This window comes from Balaenoptera acutorostrata, chromosome 14 (genome assembly GCF_949987535.1).
Source record: "Balaenoptera acutorostrata chromosome 14, mBalAcu1.1, whole genome shotgun sequence".
NCBI classification, from domain to species: domain Eukaryota; kingdom Metazoa; phylum Chordata; class Mammalia; order Artiodactyla; family Balaenopteridae; genus Balaenoptera; species Balaenoptera acutorostrata.
Window position 1 is genome coordinate 40,070,490 of NC_080077.1, and position 22,830 is coordinate 40,093,319.

Below are 22,830 nucleotides of genomic sequence, written 5' to 3' on the forward strand. Positions count from 1 at the left end.
TTTACTTACTGTAGCTTTGTAGTATAGTTTGAAATCAGTAAGTGTGATATTTCCAGCTTTGTCCTTCTCATGACTGATTTGGCTATTTGGGGTCTTTTGTAGTTACATAACAAATTTTAGGATTGTTTTTTCTATTTTTTTTGTAAGTGGCATTGAAATTTTTATAGGGAGTACTTTGAATCTATAGGTGGCTTTGGGTAGTATGGACATTTTAACTATTCTTCAGATCCACAAACACAAGTTATCTTTCCATTTGTTTGTGTCTTTTTCAGTTTTTTTTTAAAATTCATCCAGCCACTGTGCCTTTTGGTTGGTGAATTCATTACATTTACATTTAGCGTAATTATTGATATGAAGGACTTACTGATGTCATCTTATTCATTGCTGTCTGGCTGTTTCATATTTCCATAATTTCTTTTTTCTTTGTTAACGCCTATGTAAATTGGTGATTTTCTTTGTAAATTGGTGGTATGGTCTGCTTCCCTATTTTCTGTAAATCTAGTTTAGGTTTTTGCTTTGTGGTTACCATGAGGCTTACATAAAACATCTTACAGATAAAACAGCCCATTTTAAGCTGATAGCAACTTCAGTTGCATACAAAAGACCTACCCATTTTACCCATTTACTCCTCTTTTATTTTTTTGATATCACAATTTATCTCTTTTTATATTGTATATTTATTAACCAATTATAATAGCTATTGTTTTTTAATACTCTCTTTAATCTTTATACTACAGTTACATAGTTAACACACCATCCTATTAAAGAATTAGATTCTTCTAAATCTGTGTATTTCCATTTACCAGTGTGTTGTATACTTTTGTATGTTTTCGTGTCACTAATTTAGTGTCTTTTCGTTTCAGCTTGAAGAATTCCTTTCACCATTTTTTACAAGACAAGTTTAGTGGTGGTGAATTCTTTGGATTTTGACTGGGAAAATCTTTATTTCTCCTTCGTATCTGAAGGATAACTTTGCTGGACAGAGTAATCTTGGCTGGCATGTTTTTCCTTTCAACACTTTGAGTATGTCTCTTAAAGTCATTCTACTCTCTCTTGGCCTATACGGTTTTCTACTGAGAAATCCACTGAGAGCCTGATGGAAATGACTTTGTAGATTACAATCTTTTTTTCATCTGGCTGCTTTTAGGATTCTCTCATGTTCTTTGATTTTTGACAGTTTTCATTATATAATATGGCTTAAAAGGTTTGTTTGCATTGAGCTGATAGTGTGATCTATTAGCTTTGTGAACTTGGATGTCCAGATTTAGGAAGTTCTCAGCTATTATTTCTTTAAATAAACTTTCTGCCCCCTTCTTCCTCTCTTCTCCTTCTGGAACCCAATCATTCTAATATTTGAATTCCATAGATTACTGAGGCTTTCTTCCCTCTTTTTCATTTTTTTCTCTGTTCACCCCTGATTGGGTTATATCAAAATTCCTGTCCGCTTTTTCTGTCTTCCATTTGATCTGCCCTTCTGCAGATCTCTATTGTATTTTTTTCATGTCTTTTGTTGAATTCTTCAGCTCCAGAGTATGTTTGGTTCTTTTTTATGATTTCTGTCTCTTTGTTAAATTTCTCATTCTTTCATATATTTTTTTCCTGGTTTTTGTTGAATTATCTTTGTGTTTTCTTATAGCTCATTGAGTTTTCTCAAAACAGCTGTTTTGAATTCTTTATCTGCTAGACTGCAAGATTTTATGCCTTTGTGCTCAATTATTGCAGGATTATTGTTTTCTTTTGGTGGTGAAATGTTTTCTTGATTCTTCATGTTCCTTGTAGTTTTGCATTGCTGCTTCCACATTTGAAGTAGCAGATGCCTCAAATCTCTACCAGTTGTCTTCAGGTAAGTTTATTGATCCTGTTATATCTAGGGTTCTCTCTGACTCTGAACACCTGCTTCTCACTTCTTGCTCCTTTCTGTGGCAGAATTCTTAAGCTTTTTATGTCTTCTCTGGTTCTTTCAACTCATCTGGCTAGCTAGTGGAAATCTGTTTTCCAGGCATTTATTGTGTGTTTCCAAAACTATTCATTTGTACAGTGTACCTTATTTACACTTTTCATGTACACCAATTATAATAGCTATTGGTGTAATGTAAAATAAACCTGTGAAATGAAACTAATATTCTCATTTTATCATAATGAATTAAAACTGTCCTAAAATAGTTTACATGATATTCTTCACTTCTCGTTTTCAGGATATCCTCAGAAAGAATAGAATAGTCACATAAAGTGTAGCTGTTCTTTAAGAATAGCTCTTCAAAGATTTCATATGTGAAATTACTTGTTGAATTAATCTTTATTAATAAAAAATTATTTCTTTTTGTTTTTAGATTCTGGTTCTTTAAATTTGCTGCAGCAGTTGCAATTATTATTGGGGCCTTCTTCATTCCAGAAGGAACTTTTACAACTGGTAAGAAATCTTTTTTTTTTTCTTTGTGTGATGTTGATATTTTATAAGGAAATTGAAATAATTGTTGCCTGGAACTGTAACTATTTGTTTTGTTTTTTCCTTTTCCTCCCCCCCCCCCCCCCCCCCGTTGGCCAAACCAAGGCATTTATGTAAAATTTTATTTTTCCTTTTGTGTATTGATTGTGAAAATGAAATAATGAAAAGTGAACCAGTCACTCATTTGTGGTTTTTTGCTTTTTTTTTTTCTTTCAGTGTGGTTTTACGTAGGCATGGCAGGTGCCTTTTGCTTCATTCTCATACAGCTAGTCTTACTCATTGATTTTGCCCATTCGTGGAATGAATCATGGGTTGAAAAAATGGAAGAAGGGAACTCAAGATGTTGGTATGCAGGTAAGCTTTTTGTCTTACAGAACATCTTCAAGATAGTTGAACTTTGAAAGTGAGAACAGATATGTAGACTATGGGAAAATCACGATTTTTATGGTATAATTTTCTGTGAGGAGGTTTTTAGCTTAAGTTTGTGAGTGGCATCTTATCACATTATATCAGCAACTTTACTTGTAGAGAGAGTTTTTGGCATGTCAACTAGGAACATACCCAAGAACCAGGAAATAATCCAGAAGACCATGAATGGCTAAAATAGAAGTTCCAAAGCCTATTGCTGAATGCGTATATTTTACAGCCTAATTTCCTGGGAAGCCTACAGAAGGTTAAAAGTAAAATATTAAAGGGACAAGGACTGCTAGAAATAGATGAACAAACAGTGGTACAATTCTTAAACATCAGCAAGCAGGAAAAATAAAAAAACAACTCTGAAACATTTTGCCTAAGTGCAAAGAATGCTCTTATGTGTAACTAACACCTAAGGGAATTTTTACAGTAGTGTATTTAATGTTTATTTATAATGATGAGCTTGAGTCCTGTGGTTAAACTCTAAAACAGGGATCAAAATTCAGATGCTTACAACAGGTAACAAAAATGAGGGAGGAGAACCAGGTTTAAGTGCATTTTCAATCCTTTTGCTAATAGAAGGGACTGTGATGAATTGGAGAATGTAAAGGCCTTTATCTAAAATGCATATAGCTACTGCTCGGTTCCATCTAGTAGTTGCCTTGTGGAAATGTGAACCCAGTGTTGCTTAATTTTTCTGATTTTTCCAAAAGAAGCCATAAATCTGGATTTTTATGTGTAATGATCTGAGTTTCAGCTAAAAAAAAGAACAATTTTTTTTTTTTTAATCAGAATGAAAGCTAAATCCAGCATGTCTGCTAGCTTCATATTTTCTCTCATACAACTAGTTTGTGGTATTTGATCTCAGTGGTTAAAATAAAGGGTTTGGTATTCAAAGAAATGAGCTTTGGTCATTTGGAAAATTTACTTATATAGAATATCTCATTTTTTAATGTTAAATCTAGTGTAAGAGTTTCTGCTTTGTTCCCTACTATATCCCTAGGGCCTTTGTAGGTACTCAGTAAATATTTGTTTGATGGATCCCCTGTCAGTGAGGCACATCGACATACATACATGTATATAATAGCATACATTAGCACAGAAACTAAAACGTGTGTGTGTGCTAGAAGAAGCTTAGGTTGTCTTACTAAATAATAATGACTTACTCTTGAATAATTTTTTTTTTTTTTAAGATTTTAGTTGATGAGGAAAAGCATTGTTTTGCAGGCTTAGCATTAACAAAATAATTTTCTTAATGCCCTTGTTTACAACTGAATGATTATCATTCTTTAAAAACCTTAATATTCTCCTCCTAGTTATTTTTCTGTATTTTGAAAATAATGGCTAATACATCTGAATGTGTTTTGGAAACTCTATGTAAATATTACTATAAATGAAGATCATATTAGTATGTTATTGTCCTTAAAAACACATCATCATAATGAGCTATATGTTAAGACTATAAAATTCTTAATGTGATAAAGCTGAGAATATCTTTACCTACTTATATAGCCTGTGTAATGCTGACACAATGTTAGTTGCTTAAAGTAATATTTTTGAATAAAATAAGATTGCTTGTAAAATGAGCCGTATGCCTAATTCCTAATATTAGTGATAAAATCTAATTGTCCAATGTATTTCTTTCACAGCTTTGTTATCAGCTACAGCTCTGAATTATCTGCTGTCTTTAGTTGCTATCGTCCTATTTTTTGTTTACTATACTCATCCAGCCAGTTGTGCAGAAAATAAAGCGTTCATCAGTGTCAACATGCTCCTCTGCCTTGGTGCTTCTGTAATGTCTATACTGCCAAAGATCCAAGTAAGCTTGGATTAGTTCATTAATTTTTATGAAGCTTCTATTTTTTAAGTTTTTCTAAATCTTGAATGATAACAATATTTTTCTGTTTTGCTTGTTTTTTTGTAGGAATCACAACCAAGATCTGGTTTGTTACAGTCTTCAGTAATTACAGTCTACACAATGTATTTGACATGGTCTGCTATGACTAATGAACCAGGTATGTTCGTTTGCCTGGATTTGTTTCTTTTTAATGAATCCTACAGCTTTTCGTTTTTCAAAGATGGTCATTTTGTAAAATTAAGCTTACAGAGAAATGAAGAGAATGGGAATAATACTATTTTCATCTTTGATGTATTGCTGTATTTTTTCACTTAGTTTCTTCTTTCACTAGCAAAACTATAAGAAATTATATGAAAATTATAAGAAATATACCTCATTTGTACAGTGCATATGATAGTATATGTAAAGAAATAAGAGCTGTTAAAATGTTTGTTGATTCTACTGTAAATAGTTTTTTTCACTTATTTTTTGTCTGTGATTACCTTAAAAGTGAATATAATTGGTCTTTGTAATCTTTTTATAGGCCAGTTTTATTGCATTCTGTGGGAGTAGAAGCCCGTATATGTCATTTGTGGTGAAACAAATTAGAAATTAATAATTACAGTCGATCCTTGAACAACAGAGTTTTGAACTGCACAGGTCCACTTATCCATGGATTTTTTTCAAATATATGTACTGCATTACTACACGATCTGCAGATATGAATGGCTGGATATGGAGGCCAGCCATAAAATTATATGCAGATTTTCGACTGTGTGAGGGGGTTGGGCCCCTAATCCACTTGTTGTTCAAGAGTCAACTATACTATTTTTTGAAAAGGAAAAAAATGGTCTCTCTTCCTCAGAATAAAGAAAAATTATAAAATATGTTTTCTGAATCTTATATTTCATTGAGTTTATAAATTTCATAGGTGCTTTATCACTAGTTGGAGAAAATTTTTTTTTTTTTTTTAGTATACTAGAGAAAGATTCCTTATATTTGTCCAGGTAAGTGTCTAGAAAAAAACTAATAGTAATTTGCTTTAGGGATTATCCTTATATGAATGGCTTAAGGATAAAAATCATTTTTCATTGATAAGGTGGCAATTGACATATCTGGCTTTGTGGGAGGAAAACATATGTGGGACACTTAAGTGAATACCAACCCCATTTAAATTCTTTATTTACGGGAGTCAAGAAGCTGAATAAGCATTAGGTCATTATGCCTTATTTGCTCATTTCCACAAACTATTTGCTAAAATTCTAGTAACTGATTTTATGTATAAACTATATAACAATGTAGTTTGACAAATTGATAATAACAATAGTCATTTTATAAAGTTTATCTCACAGTTTGTAATAGAAAAGCCAGTGCATTTTAGTTTAGAATATCTGAATTTTATTCTTGACTCTACTTGAACTTTACTATGCTTTAGAGAGGTCATCTAAATTTCACCAGTTTCCTGATCAACAAGAAGCTTAATGTCTCAGCTCCTGCATGAGGTTGAAAATGAAATTGTTTTCCAAGCACGTCTATAAAATTAGCACTATAAAATTTTTATAAAAAGGTGTCTATAAAGTTGTCTTAAAGTATTTTTTTGTTATGTTTGTGCCTTTTTCTAACAAAATGTTTTGAATTTGCAAGAGTATAAGAGTTAAAAAGAACTACATTGTGCTCTGAAAAAAATTTTTATACTATTCTAACATTTTAATTTGACCTTAATTTACATTATAGAAACAGAATGCAACCCAAGTCTACTGAGCATAATTGGATATAATACAACAAGCACTGTCCCAAAGGACGGGCAGTCTGTACAGTGGTGGCATGCTCAAGGAATTATTGGACTAATCCTCTTTTTACTGTGTGTGTTTTATTCAAGGTAAGAAAAGTTATGGATTTTCTTTTTTAAAAAAGAAGTCCAGCTATTATTCATATATGAATCTTTAAATTCCCCTTTTTTTTCCTTTTCTCTTTCTAAACTGTCTTCCATGCAGCATCCGTACTTCAAACAATAGTCAGGTTAATAAACTGACTCTAACAAGTGATGAATCAACATTAATAGAAGATGGTGGAGCCAGAAGTGATGGATCACTGGAGGACAGAGATGATGTTCACCGAGCTATAGATAATGAAAGGGATGGTGTCACTTACAGTTACTCCTTCTTTCACTTTATGCTTTTCCTGGCTTCGCTTTATATCATGATGACCCTTACCAACTGGTACAGGTACTTATATTTCATGAAAACTTTGCATGTGGAAACTGATGGCTTTTTTGTGATTCCATTGTTAAATGTGGTATGGAGTACTTTTTAATCCTCCAATATATTTCAAAATTTACAACTAAATGAATAGTGAGATCAGTTTCAGAAATGCAGGCTTTATTTCCTTGCTTCAGCAATAACAGTCATTGAAATATTTCCAAATCTTGAAGAGACTGAAATAAAGTTTCATGAAACTAACACATTGCTTAGGGAAATACATGTTGACAGTTGATCAAACACAGGGCTTGCTTTTTCTTTTTAATACTAACCAGTTCCCAACATAGTACAATAAAAAGATACGTTTCTTCTGTTTTGTTCAAACTTTGTCATTAAAATCTTTGAAGATTTCAAAATTGAGGTGCGAATACATTAACATAGATGGATTCTTAGAATTCTTCAAAACTAATTTGTTTTTTTATCACTTCAAAACTAATAAATCTTTTTCTGTTAGTTGTAAGATAGTGGTTTATATTTTGTTTTTAAAAATTCTGGGCTTCCCTGGTGGCGCAGTGGTTGAGAATCTGCCTGCCAATGCAGGGGACACGGGTTCGAGCCCTGGTCTGGGAAGATCCCACATGCCATGGAGCAACTGGGCCCGTGAGCCACAATTACTTGAGCCTGCGCGTCTGGAGCCTGTGCTCCGCAACAAGAGAGGCCGCGATAGTGAGAAGCCCGCGCACCGCGATGAAGAGTGGTCCCCACTTGCCACAACTAGAGAAAGCCCTCGCACAGAAACGAAGACTCAACACAGTCATAAATAAATAAAAGAACGTGAATTTCTTAAAAAAAAAAAAAAAATTCTAATTTTGGGACTTCCTTGGTGGCACAGTGGTTAAGAATCCGCCTGCCAATGCAGGGGACACGGGTTCGAGCCCTGGTCCGGGAAGATCCCACATGCCGCGGAGCAACTAAGCCCGTGAGCCACAACTCCTGAGCCTGTGCCTAGAGCCCATGCTCTGCAACAAAAGAAGCCACTGCAATGAGAAGCCCGTGCACCGCAGCGAAGAGTAGCCCCCTCCTCACCGCAACTAGAGAAAGCCCACGCACACAGCAACACACACCCAGTGCAGACAAAAATAAATAAATAAATTTTAAAAAAAAATTACGATTTTGTCCAAAGGATTACTGAAAGATTTAAGATTCAAGTTGAACTATATGGTTAGGGCAGTTCTATTTTTAATAATTTTTAATGCATAATATCCTTAACAGTTTGTAAGAGGGCTTTGAATACCAGCAAAACATGTAGAGAAAAGATTATTCTTTGCTTTCTTTCTTTGAGAGCAGCCTCTACCAGCATTTATTATTGAAAAATACATATACTTAAAAATTCCTACACTGCAGCTTCTTAAGGTATAAGAACCCAAATAGTTCTCAGTAATTCACAGCTTTGGCTGTCAGGTTAATAGTAAACGTTAAGATTAGATGAAAAATATTTTTGGTATGTTTCATCAACATAAAAGTCAGCTAACTTCGGGATGTATTTCCTTCCCAGTTTCTTAAATCTGAGAAGGTGGAAGGGGTTCCCATATACACTCTGAACAGATTATATTCTTATTTATTTATTTATTTATGGCTGTGCTGGGTCTTCGTTTCTGTGCGAGGGCTTTCTCTAGTTGTGGCAAGCGGGGCCACTCCTCATCGCGATGCACAGACCTCTCAGTGTCTCGGCCTCTCCTGTTGCGGAGCACAGGCTCCAGACGCACAGGCTCAGCAGTCGTGGCTCACGGGCCCAGTTGCTCTGTGGCATGTGGGATCTTCCCAGACCAGGGCTCGAACCCGTGTCCCCTGCATTGGCAGGCAGATTCTCAACCACTGCACCACCAGGGAAGCCCCAGATTATATTCTTTATACAGTTTAGAATTGCTAAGTCTTTATGTTATAATGTCTTATTTATCTAGAGGTCACACTCCCATTTCTCTATCTCGTAATTAGTGAGCCAGAAAAAGATATTCTCTGAGTATTATCTAAAAGAGCTATTTCAGAGGCCTATGTCCTCTACTCCTTTAAAGGAAATTGATTTTTTTTTATCTTCACATTAGCTATCAAAGTGGTGTGGAAAAGGAAGGCAACAGATTAGTCCAGCAACTGTGTATCTGTTATCACAAATTATTTACAAAGAATATTTCTGAAGTAATGAAGCCTGATGGCTTGATGACCGATATTCCAACCTCTCTCCCCTTTTTGTTTTCCTTAAATTTTAGGTATGAGCCTTCTCGTGAGATGAAAAGTCAGTGGACGGCTGTCTGGGTGAAAATCTCTTCTAGTTGGATTGGCATTGTGCTGTATGTTTGGACACTGGTGGCACCACTTGTTCTTACAAATCGTGATTTTGACTGAACGGGACTTCTGGCATGAAAGTCTCACTTTGATCATCACTTATTTGAAATTAACAGTATTCCCAACTTTCGTAAAGTTGCGTATATGTGTGCTTCCCATGTAACTTCTCCAGTGTTCTGGCATGAATTAGATTTTACCGCTTGCCATTTTATTCATTATAGTCTTGCCAAGCACATTGATAGGTGTTTTAGATTGAAGCAGAGTTTTGAGTATGTTGGTGGTGGTAAGTTAGGAGAAGTGGACATTGTTAGGTTTATCCTTTGCTCAGTACCTGTGAAAAGAATAAAAACAAAACTGCTTGACAGTTTGATTTTTAAATTGTTAGAACTTAAGCTGTTTTAGAAAAATACGAAAAGAAATGTATGGCTGCCTTCTGAAATATTTGATGCCTTGCCCTACAGGATACTGCAAAGAACATGGCTATCCTAAAATTGTATAAACAAGTCAGTTAAATGCCAGTTTTCTAAAAAATCTTTTCAGATTTTTCCCTTGATATGAAGAGAAGGAACTTACACAGGTATGGAGTGTTTGATTGACAACAGTGTAGCTTATGGTGGAGATTGAGACACAGAGCTTTCAAAGAAAGATTGCTGGTGGTGGGTACTAAATTGAATACCCAAGTTGGTTTGTAATGATTCCTGGGTAGGGATGGCCTTCCTTACTTACATAGTGAACTTTGTTTTGGTCATTATAAACACATGCAGATGTGTTAAAATGTGTTCAGTGGGTTCAGTGGAGTGGTTAGGAACTCTGAAGGATTTAGACAAAGGTCTTGAAAAGGATAATCATGGGTTAGAAGGAGGCTGAAAATCACTTGGAAATTTCGTTTTGAAAATCAGAGTTGATAAACTTTTGACAGAACAGGAAGAAACTGCAAAATAGGCTTCAGTAGACAAAGTCTAACTTAGTTTTCTCATTTAAAAAATGAAGAAACTGAAGCATAGGCTTAAACACAGCTAATCAGTGGCAAAGCTGGGAAATCCCAAGTCTGTCAAAAAAACTGGCATTCTTTCTGGCATTCAAAAATAATTACTATTCAAATATATGCATAATAGATTTTACACCTTGTGAGTGGTGGATAATTTATGTGATGTGAGTTGCTGGTGTCCAGCATGCCTTCTACACACAGACAGGCCAGGAGAATGATGGACTGCTGTAGAGTAAACTCCTGCTTACAGTCTACTATACAGTTCAAAAGATGCTTTTGTATTTGCTGCCATCCAATTGAAATATATAGGTTATTATAATCTTTCAACCTGAAAATCAAGCAGTATCAGTGTTAACGTAGGTAGAAACTCTTAGTTACTTGTGTCATTAGTGTCTTAATGAATCTTAAAATCTACATTTGCTTCTTTTAAGATATTTATTAATGTGAATGAAGTGTAACAATTTAATTTCCCACCTGTGTTGATATTGTGTTCATTTCAAATGGCTGTGTTCTATCTTTAAATAAATGAATTCAGAGAAGGTGTGTGGAGTATTAATTCTTTAGCAGTTCGAATTTAGGTAGTACAATATTCAGATCTACATTCTTCGTGTGTATTAAAGAACGTGACACTAAGGGTTAACTGACCATTTTCTGTACTGAAAAACTGAATTGTTTTTAAGGAGATAATTCACCCTTTTGGTCCTCTGTAAGAAACTCCTGAGTGGATCTCAAAGGTAATTCAAGTGGTGTTCTCCTAAAGAACCTTCAGGAGGGAGACCAGTTAAGTTTGGAGAATATTTTTAATTCATTTGATTGATTGATAGATATTCTACACTTGCTGTGTCCTCCAGGCATTTTTTCCCTGAGTGGCCAACTGATGCTTTTTTCTCTGACAATTAAGATAGATAGTATTAAAAAAAATAATAATAAAATGCTCTATTCCATAACAATGAAATACCAGGAAGAGAAATTAAAGAAACAATCCCGGGGCTTCCCTGGTGGCGCGACGGTTGGGAGTCTGCCTGCCAATGCAGGGCACACGGGTTCGGGCCCTAGTCTGGGAGGATCCCACATGCCATGGAGCAACTGGGCCCGTGAGCCACAGCTACTGAGCCTGCGCGTCTGGAGCCTGTGCTCCGCAACAAGAGAGGCCGCGATAGTGAGAGGCCCCCGCTTGCCGCAACTATAGAAAACACTCGCACAGAAATGAAGACCCAACACAGCCATAAATAAATAAATAAAACTTCTGCTAAGACTAAAAAAAAAAAAAAAAAAAAATCCCATTTACCTCATTTACCTTCACATCAAAAAGAATAAAATACCTAGAAATAAACCTACCTACGGAGGCAAAAGACCTGTACTCTGAAAACTTAAGATGCAGATGAGGGAAACTGAAGACAACACAAACAGATGGAAAGATATACCATATTTTTGGCTTGGAAGACTCAGTATTAAAATGACCATACTACCCACAGCAACCTACAGATTCAATGCAATCCCTATCAAATTGCCAATGGCATTCTTCACAGAACTGGAACAAAAAAATTAATTTGTATGGAAACACAAAAAGCCCCAAATAGCCAAAACAATCTTGGAAAAGAAAACTGGAGCTGGAGGAATCACGTTCCCTGATTTCAGACTATACTACAAAGCTACAGTAATCAAAGCAGTAATGGCACTGGGACAAAAAAACACATAGATCAATGGAACAGGATAGAAAGCCTGGAAATAAACCCATACACTTGTGGACAATCTATGACAAAGGCAAGAATATACAATGGAGAAAAGACAGTCTTCAGTAAGTGGTGCTGGGAAAACTGGACAGCTACATGTAAAAGAATGAAATTAGAACATTGTTTAATACCATATACAAAAATAAAATGGATTAAAGACCTAATGTAAGACCGGATACTATAAAACTCCTAGAGGAAAAACATAGGCAAAACACTCTGACATAAATTGCAGCACTTTTTTTTTGGACCCGTCTCCTAGAGTAATGGAAATAAAAGTAAATGAATGTGACCTAATTAAACTTAAAAGCTTTTGCACAGCAAAGGAAACCATAAACAAAAGACAAACTGCAGAATGGGAGAAACTATTTGCAAATGATGCTACTGACATGGGATTAATTTCCAAAATATACAAACAGCTCATACAGCTTAATATTAAAAAAGAAAAACCCAATCAAAAAATGGGCAGAAGACCTAAATAGACAACTTGTCACTATTTGGCCATTGTTACACCCTTTTTAGTACTGTCCTGTTCCAGAGAGACAGACCAATAGGGTATGTGTGTGTGTGTGTGTGTGTGTGTGTGTACAAATTACAGAGGCTGACTGGGCTGCTTGGGTTGGTTTTGAGACTGCACGAGGTATTACAGCAGCTCTGGGCTCAATTTAGTAAGTCAAGGTTAATATCAGCAGTGAAAAATCAGGTTGATGATAGCATTTACCTTTCATGTGTTGAAAGTGGCACTTCACTTCTATGATCTTTCCCAAAACTCATAATCCCAGTCTAATGGGAAGAAGCATCAGGTAAACCCAAATTGAGGGGCACTACAAAATATGCCAGTATGCCTCAAAATTGTCAAGGTCTAGCTTATTTGTATTGTAGTTAGTCTGTTTGAAACCAATTCCCTGAAATTTGACTTGCTTTACGGCCTAATATGCAACTGATTCTCAAAATATTTCATGTATGCTTGGTATTTCAATTAGGCTCTAATTGTCAAATGTAGCATTTTATGTATGTTCACCATGTGTCATTTTCCCAGTCTGTGGACCTTTTGTTCTCACACTTCGGCCTCTTAAGTTCCTGAGTATATACCATCCCTATGAAACACACAGTGACACACCCTAAAAGAACACTTAGCTCTAAGTCACAGGCTCTCCTATGGGCCTACTTGTATCCCACTGAGGCAAAAGAAGCTTGGAGGCGGGATGAAGATGAGGGGTACCCTCTAAAGTATTCATACTATGCTATTTGTTTTCCAAACAGCACACAGACTCTGCTGTAAACACAAGTTAGGTTACTGTTAAAGGAATCAGTTTCCAGATCTTCAATTTCCATGCGTACATTTTCCTAAAGTTGATGTGCCTGAAAAGATGCCTCAGGACAAGGCATCATCCCTCTGAACAATTACTCTTTTCACATTTGACAGAGGATATATAATACCTCTTAATTCATTCTGAATCTTAATACCAAGGCACTTTGGATAAAATTGCTCAACACAGAAGTAGAGACAATTTTAAATATTGGTAAGAGAACGACACTGGTTTAAAAAATCCTGAGGTGATTTTTATTTCTTTTCTTTCAATGAAATTGAATCAGGATGATCTAATGAAATTACTAGCTAATAAATTTTAAAATACTTAGTGAATTCTGAAGGACTTCAAATAATTGAGTGACACTGCTGTAACAAAATCCCTTCTATTCTCTTTTTTGTATTATAAAAGTTTCTTAGGACTTTATAGAAACAAAAAAAAATGATGCTCTTATTATATTGATACAAACTTACCCCCAGATAATAAAACATTTGGGGGAAAAAAGATCCCTGAGATCTGTGCACCCCACAAAAAGATGTATTTCTGGTAAAATTTTACTTTGTATGTTTAACAGTTCATCAAAATTTGGACTATATTCTGTTAGTGAACACTAAAATCTCTAACAGATCAGTCCCCCAAAATTCAGAGGCAGAACATAATGAAGGTTTGTCTCCCCCCACCCCACCTGAAGTCTAAATGAATATCCAAGATTGATGGGTGGCTCTCTAAGCGGAGATTCAGGAAGCCAGGTTTCTTCCTTCTCGTGTGTATACTTGGAAGCCACATACTCCTCTGCATCAAGCTAGTAGACGGGTAAAAAGGTGAGGAGGGTTGCATGGGGGAGATGTTCACAGACCAGACCTGCAAGTTCTGAACATCACTTTTCCTGATTTATTAGAATTCAATTACATAGCTACCCTGTTTACAAAGGTGGAAATAATCTAACTGCATGATAGGAAATGGTTCAGCAATCAGTTAACAGTCTCTGCCACATACGTTTATACTGTTTTGATCAACTGTGTATTTATAATCGGAGACAAACTTTAATGCTTAGAATCTTAAGGTTACAGGACGCAATTTCAAATTTAGTTGCAGAGAAGTGCAACAATTATTTTCAATGTATGACTGTCACGCATAATAAAAGTAGGATAAAACTCTTTGGAGGAAGTGGAATGGATGATGAAGAACATCAAATCACTATGGCATTTAGATTCTTTCAGATACATTTAAAAGCACATAACAACTATTTTTTAAAATGGCAGTATTAACAATATCCTAAATTCTTCCCGAATACTTAAGATGAAAAAATTTAAATGTCACCTTAAAAAGTACTAGGAGGTATAAGGTTTTCAAAATTATTTTTTAAATACTTCTCAAGTTATCCCCAAAGGAGAAGAAACTTAATCATATCCCACAGTGAGGAAAGGAAGCGAAAAAGAAAAAGTCTCTGAAGCTCTCTTCTCCTCAGTCTCTAAGCTCTTCGCACCTTAACAATCTCTAAGAAAGTGACCTCTAAAGCTTAGGCAGAAAACTGTTCTGGGTTCTTAAATTAGTTCACCAAGATCCCATTGTCAGAGCCAAGTATTTTAGGATCTGCTAAGGAAGGGTTTCTTATCCCTCTGTGCTACGCTTTATTTGAAATTTTACATGACAGTAAGAGAAGTTCCAAGATACTGAGAGACTATAACCAACAGGAAGGCCATCTTTGCAATTCCTCATCAAGCAGCCCTATAAAATATTCAGATGCTAGCTCAGTGCTTTCAGTCCTCTGCTTGAAGGTACAATTCTTCAAGTGATAGTGCCCTGGCCTTGCATTAAGTCTCTCTAATTCTTCTGAGCAAGTGTTCCAAAGGAAAGAAGTGATTTAACTGTTTCTCTTATCTTCTCTCAGGGCAAAAATTATAGGCCCTTGGCATCCAGTGATAATGTTCTTTACCTAATTTGGGACAATTGGAAGCATACTTTTCTCAGTTCTTTAATAGCAACATAGAAAGCAAGCCAGCATAATTTTTAAATTTGGAGGCATTGTATTTCTTCCTTGTTGCAATACACAGTCTATCCTCTGAGATGAGGCACAAAAATCTTGGTATGACTCATATTAAGAATAATGGACAACAGATAAAGTTTACAGTTTAAGTCTGTCTACTTCCTATGAAAAGGAAAAACTGTCACATGGATGTCACCTCCAAAGAAGACACATAACAGACACTAGTAAGCAACATTCATTATATTTATTTTACTAAATAGTATGCTTCAAAAAACCACAAACAAACCAGAAAACTTTTACTGAAAACTAGTCCAGTGAGTGGATGGGCTGACACCATCCCATCCCCTTCTTCTATGTATATGGAGCTGCAACTGCATCAGACAGCAAGCACTCAAGTATATGTTGCCTTTCCTGTTGAACATGAATGAACTTCTCTGAACCAAGAGAGACAAATGAAGTTTTACAAGATACAGGCACTTTATGTTCCCAGTTTTATAAAGAAGCCAAGTGAAAAATACTTAATAAAAGCAACTGGAACAGAGGAAGCTTTAGGAGTTCTACCATTAGTTATAGTGACTTACACTCAATGCAAACAAGACAGCATCAACAAGTAAAACAAACAAACAAAAAGTTTAACTGGGGTTAATGAACATACATGTAAAAAACAAATCCAATTTGCTGTAATTGGAGAAAAATGGCCATTTGAATCCAACTTAAAGATATGCCAATACTGTGATTTAACGCATCAAATCTTATGTACCTACGTAGCTGAGTAACATCTGAAAGCTTTGCAAGAGTGTGTGGTTAGTGAGAAAAGCAAAAGGTGCTTTTGATTCCACAGTATCTGATTAAACGAAAAAAGCAATTTACAAAAAAAAAAGTACCAAATGATACTTTAAAATAAATAGTTCATCATTTTGATGAATATATACACGTAGAGTCCACTTCTTGGGGATTTAGCTATCTAAAAGTGGCATATCACTATCCAGAGGTGCAGGAGCAAGTTCACATAAATAAAACAGTGTGGCTTCACTAGCTTCAGCTTCAGTCAATGGCTCCAGGCGAACAAGCTTACTTTGGGTTGGTTCTGGGTCCAAGCTGCTGTCCAGAAGCTCATCAACTTCTATGGGTTTATCTACAGAGGACATAACTTCTGATGATGCTGTACTCCCCTGTTCAACAGTAGAAGCAGGGCTCCCATCGAGGAATGCAAGAAGTGGAAAGGCAGTGTACTGTATAAGCTGCTTATCTATAACAAAGATAAGAAGACTGGTCTTTTATCACCAGCTTATATAGAGTTCAAGCTATATGGTGGAAAAAACAGAAGCAGATGTGCATATGCGGCAATCATTACCCTTATATAGCCAAACAAGAAATATCACACTTTGTGTCAGTAAATTTAAAAATGTACAAGTCAGAAAATGTATACTTTTATTCAATAATTAAGAACTGAGGGTTCTTTCAGTTCTCCTGAAGTTAAACAGGGGGGAAAAAATGACAATCTTTAAGAACTATTAATACACCAATTCAATTTCCTTTATATGCTGGAACCTTGATACGTTATGCATAGAACTCAGACTAATACAAATCTGTGTTCAATTGTTAAGCATGGCAAAACCTTCCTTGGCCCCCAGTTTCTACATAGAAATCTTTATTTAAAAAAACTAATACTACATTTATACCTACCTGTTTTGGGTTTAGATTTTCTTCCCTCTTCTGAAACTGGCTGAACTACATTGCTCTTGGTTTCTAATCCTTTATTCTCAGACTAAAAGAGAAAAAATAATATAAAAATACTTGTCTCACATTTTATATGTTCCTGAAAAATAGCAAAAAATTAAAAACTGGTACAGTATAAGAATATTGGTACATTCTCTGAAATATATGGGAAAGGGGAGCATCAGGAAAGATGAACTAGGGAGAGAAAGAGATTTGAGTAGAGGTAATGAAACTGGCTAAGAAAACTACTGCTGTCATCAGGTGGATGAAACAAAGAACCTAAACTAGGATGACACTAAGTACAAAAAGGAGGGAGCATTTCAACAGTAGAACAGACAGAATTTGACAAGAGTAGAAGATGGTAATGAATCAAAGATGGCTAGTTTCTAATTGCTAATGAAGAGATAATTCTTTAAACAATTAAATTCATTTTAAACAGCTTTGATTTAAAACGTATTACACATTTCTTTTCACTCACAAACAGAATATTTAGCATAAGTGAACATGTTTACAGTAACTCAGGATAACATCCTTCAAACTATTTATCCCTATATTTGGAAGCCTCAAAATTGAGGTGGTGTTTCTTCATTTCCTTTTTTGGCTCTTTCAATTCTTTTCTGTCATTTAAATTGCTTCTTTCAACCACTGTCTTCTCTCCTTACATCTGATTGTAAGGGGATTAATCTTTAAATGTTAAGGTCTTCAGTGCTCTTTTCAACGATGTTCAAACTGAGGTGCTGAGGTTCACAATTTTTCCTGAATAGCTGTGAGTCCCAGATATCTGCATGCTTGTAAATTATATATGATGTAACAAACATACTAATTCCTATAATTTCCCTGATATTCATCACAAAATTAAGCAGTACAAGTTTCCAGGCTTCATAGATAATAATGACTCCAAGACATAATAAAAACTACTTAGACTTCCCCAAAAATTTACATTAAAATATTTCTCATTTAGCATTCACAATAAATAAACATTAATGAAATAATACCTTCTGTATTTTTCTACTTCCTAAAATAGGTATTTTCCAAGGATGCCACTGTTGTTATTCTAAAGCATATGAGAACCAGGATGACAAATGGGTTTCATCTCCCATACAAATTGTTGCTTATTAGTAGTGACCACTTAGACTGCTATAGTGAGGAGTATAAGGCATCCTGACTCATTAGTAAAGAGTGCTGTAATACATGTCACATAATACCTGTCATGAGCAAGGGAATGACAGCTGATGTGTCAATTATTTAAAAACAATCTAGATTCTAAAACTATGATAAAAAAATCACTCTCAATTTTAATTTTTCTATAGTACTATAGAGCAATATGTAAACTTGATGTTTAACTGCTATTTCTAAAAGCTTTTGGGAACAGGAGATGATTCAAGAATAGAGAACAACTCAATGTCTAACAATAAACAAACAGTACAGCACATTCACTAAATGAATGCATGATATGGGTTTATTCAACTTAAGGTCTAACATTCAATAATATATTTACTGAAACACAGTACTGACGTGGTCCACAGATTCTTATAATATAAACCTAGCCAAACTATAGTCCAAATGCCAAATTCAGCATCCTGTCTGTTTCTGAAAGTAAAGTTTTACAGAAGCACAGCCATACTCATTCTTTTATGTATTGTCTACGGCTGCTTTTGCACTACAATTGCAGTTGACTAGTTGTGACAGAGAACACCTGGCTTCATGCAAAACCAAAAATATTTAGTCTTCAAAGAAAAAGTATGACAACCCCTGATATAAATCATCCAAATACTGAATGTATAATCAACCTTCTAGTTCAAAAATTCACAAATTCCTTCAACTTTAAGTTACCCAGGCTATAACTTTGAAAATGTAGAAAATGTGGTCAGGCCATCCTCACACATGACAATGGTCAGAAAAATTCCACCTCCTCACTCTAATACCTCATATTTATTTAATATGTGTTCATTTTTTACTATAAAGAACACGAATAAAAATTAAATTTTGATTCCACTAATCTAGAATTTGTACAGATTTCAGGGGACCCGATGTACCTTTTCATTCAACGAAAAACAGGGATTACAGAACAATTTGGTATAAATACAAGATAAATGAAGTATATACCTATTCAAGACAATAAGCTACACAATGAAACAATGATTTCTAAATGTCTGCTCTAACAACTTCACATTGTTCTTATTACTCATTAAAAACCAGTTCTAAAGAATTTGTTAACATCTGCTAATCCTAACTGCAGGTACTATACATTTAAGAAAATAAAACAATTACTTAAAAAAAAAGTCCAAAATCCATACTTCACTGTTTCAACTCACCTTACCTACAAATAGTATAAATCCCTGTGCTTTTACTGTATGCTAATAAAATGAAGGAACTTATTTTAAAATATGGGTACCCTTAAATTTTCAATAAAAAATGCTGAGAAGTTATTTATAGATGGAATAAGAATGTAAAATGAAGACACAGAACATGAAGAAATCATATTTTAATAATTTTTTTCAGTGATATACCTGAATATGCCAAATTTAGTCAGTTTATCTCCCAGCACATTGAGGGCTGATTTCACACTGGTACTTAATAGCACAAGGCACAGAAGAACTGGGCAATGATTCACCCCATAACCAAAAGCTAACTTTTCATCTAGAATTTTATTATCTTGATCACATGTACTAGGTAAGAATATAAAATGTTTTTTGTAACTGGGAGTGATACTGCTCTCTACTTACTAGGACTTTTTTCAAATTCTTACAGCTACGGGTCCTGAGCAACACAAATTAAAACTTACTTTTGTATTATTGATGTAATCTGTGGGATTCATCTGCACAGAACTAGTGAAAAGCTGAAAGACCAAACAAGAAAGATGATAAGTTTAAAAAATATTTTTAAAAAATTAACTGTGTGTTCAAAATTTTTATACAGCCATGTTGGGTGAAGAGATGTAGCTCCTGCACTAGGAAGTTTCCATATAGTAAAACAAGTTTGGAAGAGAAAAGCAGGAAAGCGGAAAGAAAAACGAACAAAAGCAGAGCAAGCTAGCCCATGCATTAGCTGTTTTAAGAATTTCTATTCTATAAAGTAGTAAGGTAAATCACTTGAGACAAATGGTGGTTTTCCCCACCTCCCCTCTCCTTCATTTCCTTTATTTTTTCCTCCCTAAAAGCCTCTGGCCTTAAATGGCACCCAAGGCTGAGTCCCTTGCCCTGACAAGAGCCTTCACTGACGACCTGCTAATTATGTGATACATTTCTAGAATCTGCTCTATGACAGTGGTTCCTAAATTACACCTCAAGTAGAGCCCTCTGACCAAATGGCTTAACTCCGTGTTGGTTCTTTTCACCTCACCTAGCAAGGGAAGCCATGAATGCAAAGACCACTGCCTACTGCTTACTGCACTCCTCAGACCAGCCACTTCACAAACATAACTTTTGTTTATGTCATAAGCTTCAAAGTCATCCAGTCCACAGGGATTTATTGAGCATCTAAGAAATAATTGACATCATGAAGAATACAAGATGAAGACACTATTCCTGCTCTCCAGGAGCTTACAATCTAAAAGGCAAAATAAGAACAACATCAAATAGCAACATATGATCAGATACAATCCAGTATTACAATAATAATGGATGGTGGGGCTCAAAAGTACTAAGGAGCTAAGAGAAAGGAAAACAGACAAACACACACACACACACCCCGTCCCTCAGAGGAAACAAAAAGTCTTGATAAAACTATGTGACATGTAGTTCCTGGAGAATGGTTAGGACTTAGAAAGGAGAGGATGAAGGAGTACATTGTTACAGCATTAGCAACAACAGAGAGGAAGAAATGCTTGTGAGGTAAGTTCTACACATAAGATGACAAGTCCAAATAATGCAGAAGTTCTGAGTTGAATAGTAAGTTGTATACATAAGGTTCAAAAGGTAAGGCAAGGCCAGTGAATGGACAGGACATTCTGTCAGCAATAAGAGACTTGGGAGTGGCCTGAGTAATGAAATATACTGACTAAAGCATTTTAAGAGAATGAGCACACCAAATGGTTTGCAGGATAGAATGAAATGCAGAGAGGCTCCTCCACCCTCTCTAAACACTGATTCCTCTCCTTCAAGTTCCACATTCATTGTAGCCCTAAAAATATCCCCAGCTCTTCCTTTCATTAACTTTTCCTCCTTTCATACCACCTACTGATCCATGAAGAGGAAGGGACTCAGTTTCTTAAGAGCAGGTAACTATACATCACTGCCAATCTCTACCAGTTCAGCTTGTACTTGCCTCAGAGGTCTGACCAGATTTTGTCCCTAATGAGAGTGGCATCTGAGGAGGACCAGCAGTATAAACTCCTCACTCCTTCTTTGCCCCAATCCCTCTACCCACTGACTCAGGGATACCTTCATGCAGTCCCAGCAGACACATGGTCTGAAGTCGGAAAATAGATCATGTATGAGGAGCTGACACGGTTGAATTCTAAGGTCAAGTCTCTCCTACTGATTCCACACTGGGTCACTTGCACTGAACTCTGCAGCAAGAACCCATGAGCTTCTCAGCATACTTAAGACTCCCACATGTTCTTACCATCTTTGCCATCTCAGAGAACAAGGCAACCTATGGGTAGATTTTTTATTTATGACAATACCCCATAATTCAAGGATGAAACAATAAACAATAAAGGTCTTAGATGAGAGAGGCAACAGTGAAAATATTGGGTTGGCCCAGAAGTTCGTTTGGTTTTTCTGTAAGATGGCTCTAGTAGCACTTAGTTGTCTTTAACTTCATTTGAAACAATCTTGCTAGACTGTATTGTGACAGCTGTCATATCAGCGTGTATTTAAAAAAAAAATTAAAATTGGTGAATTTTTATGTAGTCATTTTAATATTGAAGAGGGAAGAAAAAAAGCAACATCTTCAGCATATTATGCTTCACTATTTCAGGAAAGGTAAAAACGCAACTGAAATGCACAAAAAGATTTGTGCAGTGTATGGAGAAGGTGCTGTGACTGACTGAACGTGTCAAAAGTAGTTTGCAAAGTTTCGTGGAGATTTCTCGCTGGACCATGCTCCACGGTTGGGTAGACCAGTTGAAGTTGATAGCGATCAAATCGAGACATTAATTAGAACAAGCAACATTATACCATGCGGCAGATAGCTGACATATTCAAAATATTCAAATTGAGCACTGAAAGTCACTATGAAGTTTGTTATGTTAATACATATATAAATCGCTTAGAAGTTTGGGTTCCACATATATTAAATGAAAAGCATCCGGAATTAGTCAACAGAAAATTCATAATCTTTCCATCAGGATAATGCAAGACCACATGTTTCTTTGATATCCAGGCAAAAACTGTTACAGCTTGGCTGGGAAGTTTGGATTCATCAGCCATATTCACCAGATATTGTACCTTCAGATTTCCATTTACTTTGATCTTTACAGAATTCTCTTAATGGAAAAATATTCAATTCCCTGGAAGACTGTAAAAGGTACCTGGAGTAATTCTTTGCTCAAAAAGATAAAAAGTTTTGGGAAGATGGAATTACGAAGGTGTATGAAAAATGGCAGAAGGTAGTGGAACAAAACGGTGAATATATGTTGTTCAATAAAGTTCTTGGTGAAAATGAAAAATTGTCTTATTTTTACTTAAAAACCGAAGGCACTTTCTGGCCAACCCAATAGAAAGTAGGGATGGGTTGTGAATGTTATTTTGGGAAATACACAGGCTTGGTGAACAAGGAGATAAAGAAACCAAGATTACTGTGATTACTATCTTGTGTGGGTAAACAGAAGTCTGATACCACTACAGAAAATAAAACTTAAAAAGGTAGCTAGTTTAGAAAATAAACAAAGGTTTGGTGTTAAACACAAATAATTT

At 35.4% G+C, this 22,830-nt stretch overlaps 2 protein-coding genes across 3 annotated transcripts in view; one reads left to right on the top strand and one right to left on the bottom strand.

Moving 5' to 3' along the window:
- SERINC1 (serine incorporator 1) overlaps positions 1-10,762 on the top strand; it is a 32,887-nt gene extending 22,125 nt beyond the window's left edge. Inside the window, exons 4-10 of the mRNA XM_007190777.3 lie at positions 2,331-2,410; positions 2,663-2,800; positions 4,510-4,679; positions 4,785-4,875; positions 6,432-6,576; positions 6,692-6,922; positions 9,160-10,762. Of these exons, the coding sequence (XP_007190839.1) occupies positions 2,331-2,410; positions 2,663-2,800; positions 4,510-4,679; positions 4,785-4,875; positions 6,432-6,576; positions 6,692-6,922; positions 9,160-9,295 (991 nt within the window). The 3' untranslated portion in view covers positions 9,296-10,762. The remainder of the gene's footprint in view (positions 1-2,330; positions 2,411-2,662; positions 2,801-4,509; positions 4,680-4,784; positions 4,876-6,431; positions 6,577-6,691; positions 6,923-9,159) is intronic.
- A 2,366-nt stretch (positions 10,763-13,128) lies between these two features.
- The window catches only part of HSF2 (heat shock transcription factor 2), a 38,744-nt gene continuing 29,042 nt past the window's right edge, over positions 13,129-22,830 (bottom strand). Inside the window, exons 11-13 of one of the 2 annotated variants that reach the window (XM_057527971.1) lie at positions 19,755-19,808; positions 16,937-17,018; positions 13,129-16,499 (exon numbers count right to left, since the gene is read on the bottom strand). In XM_057527971.1, the coding sequence (XP_057383954.1) occupies positions 16,207-16,499; positions 16,937-17,018; positions 19,755-19,808 (429 nt within the window). In that variant the 3' untranslated portion in view covers positions 13,129-16,206. The remainder of the gene's footprint in view (positions 16,500-16,936; positions 17,019-19,754; positions 19,809-22,830) is intronic. The other variant, XM_057527972.1, reaches the window with a different exon arrangement.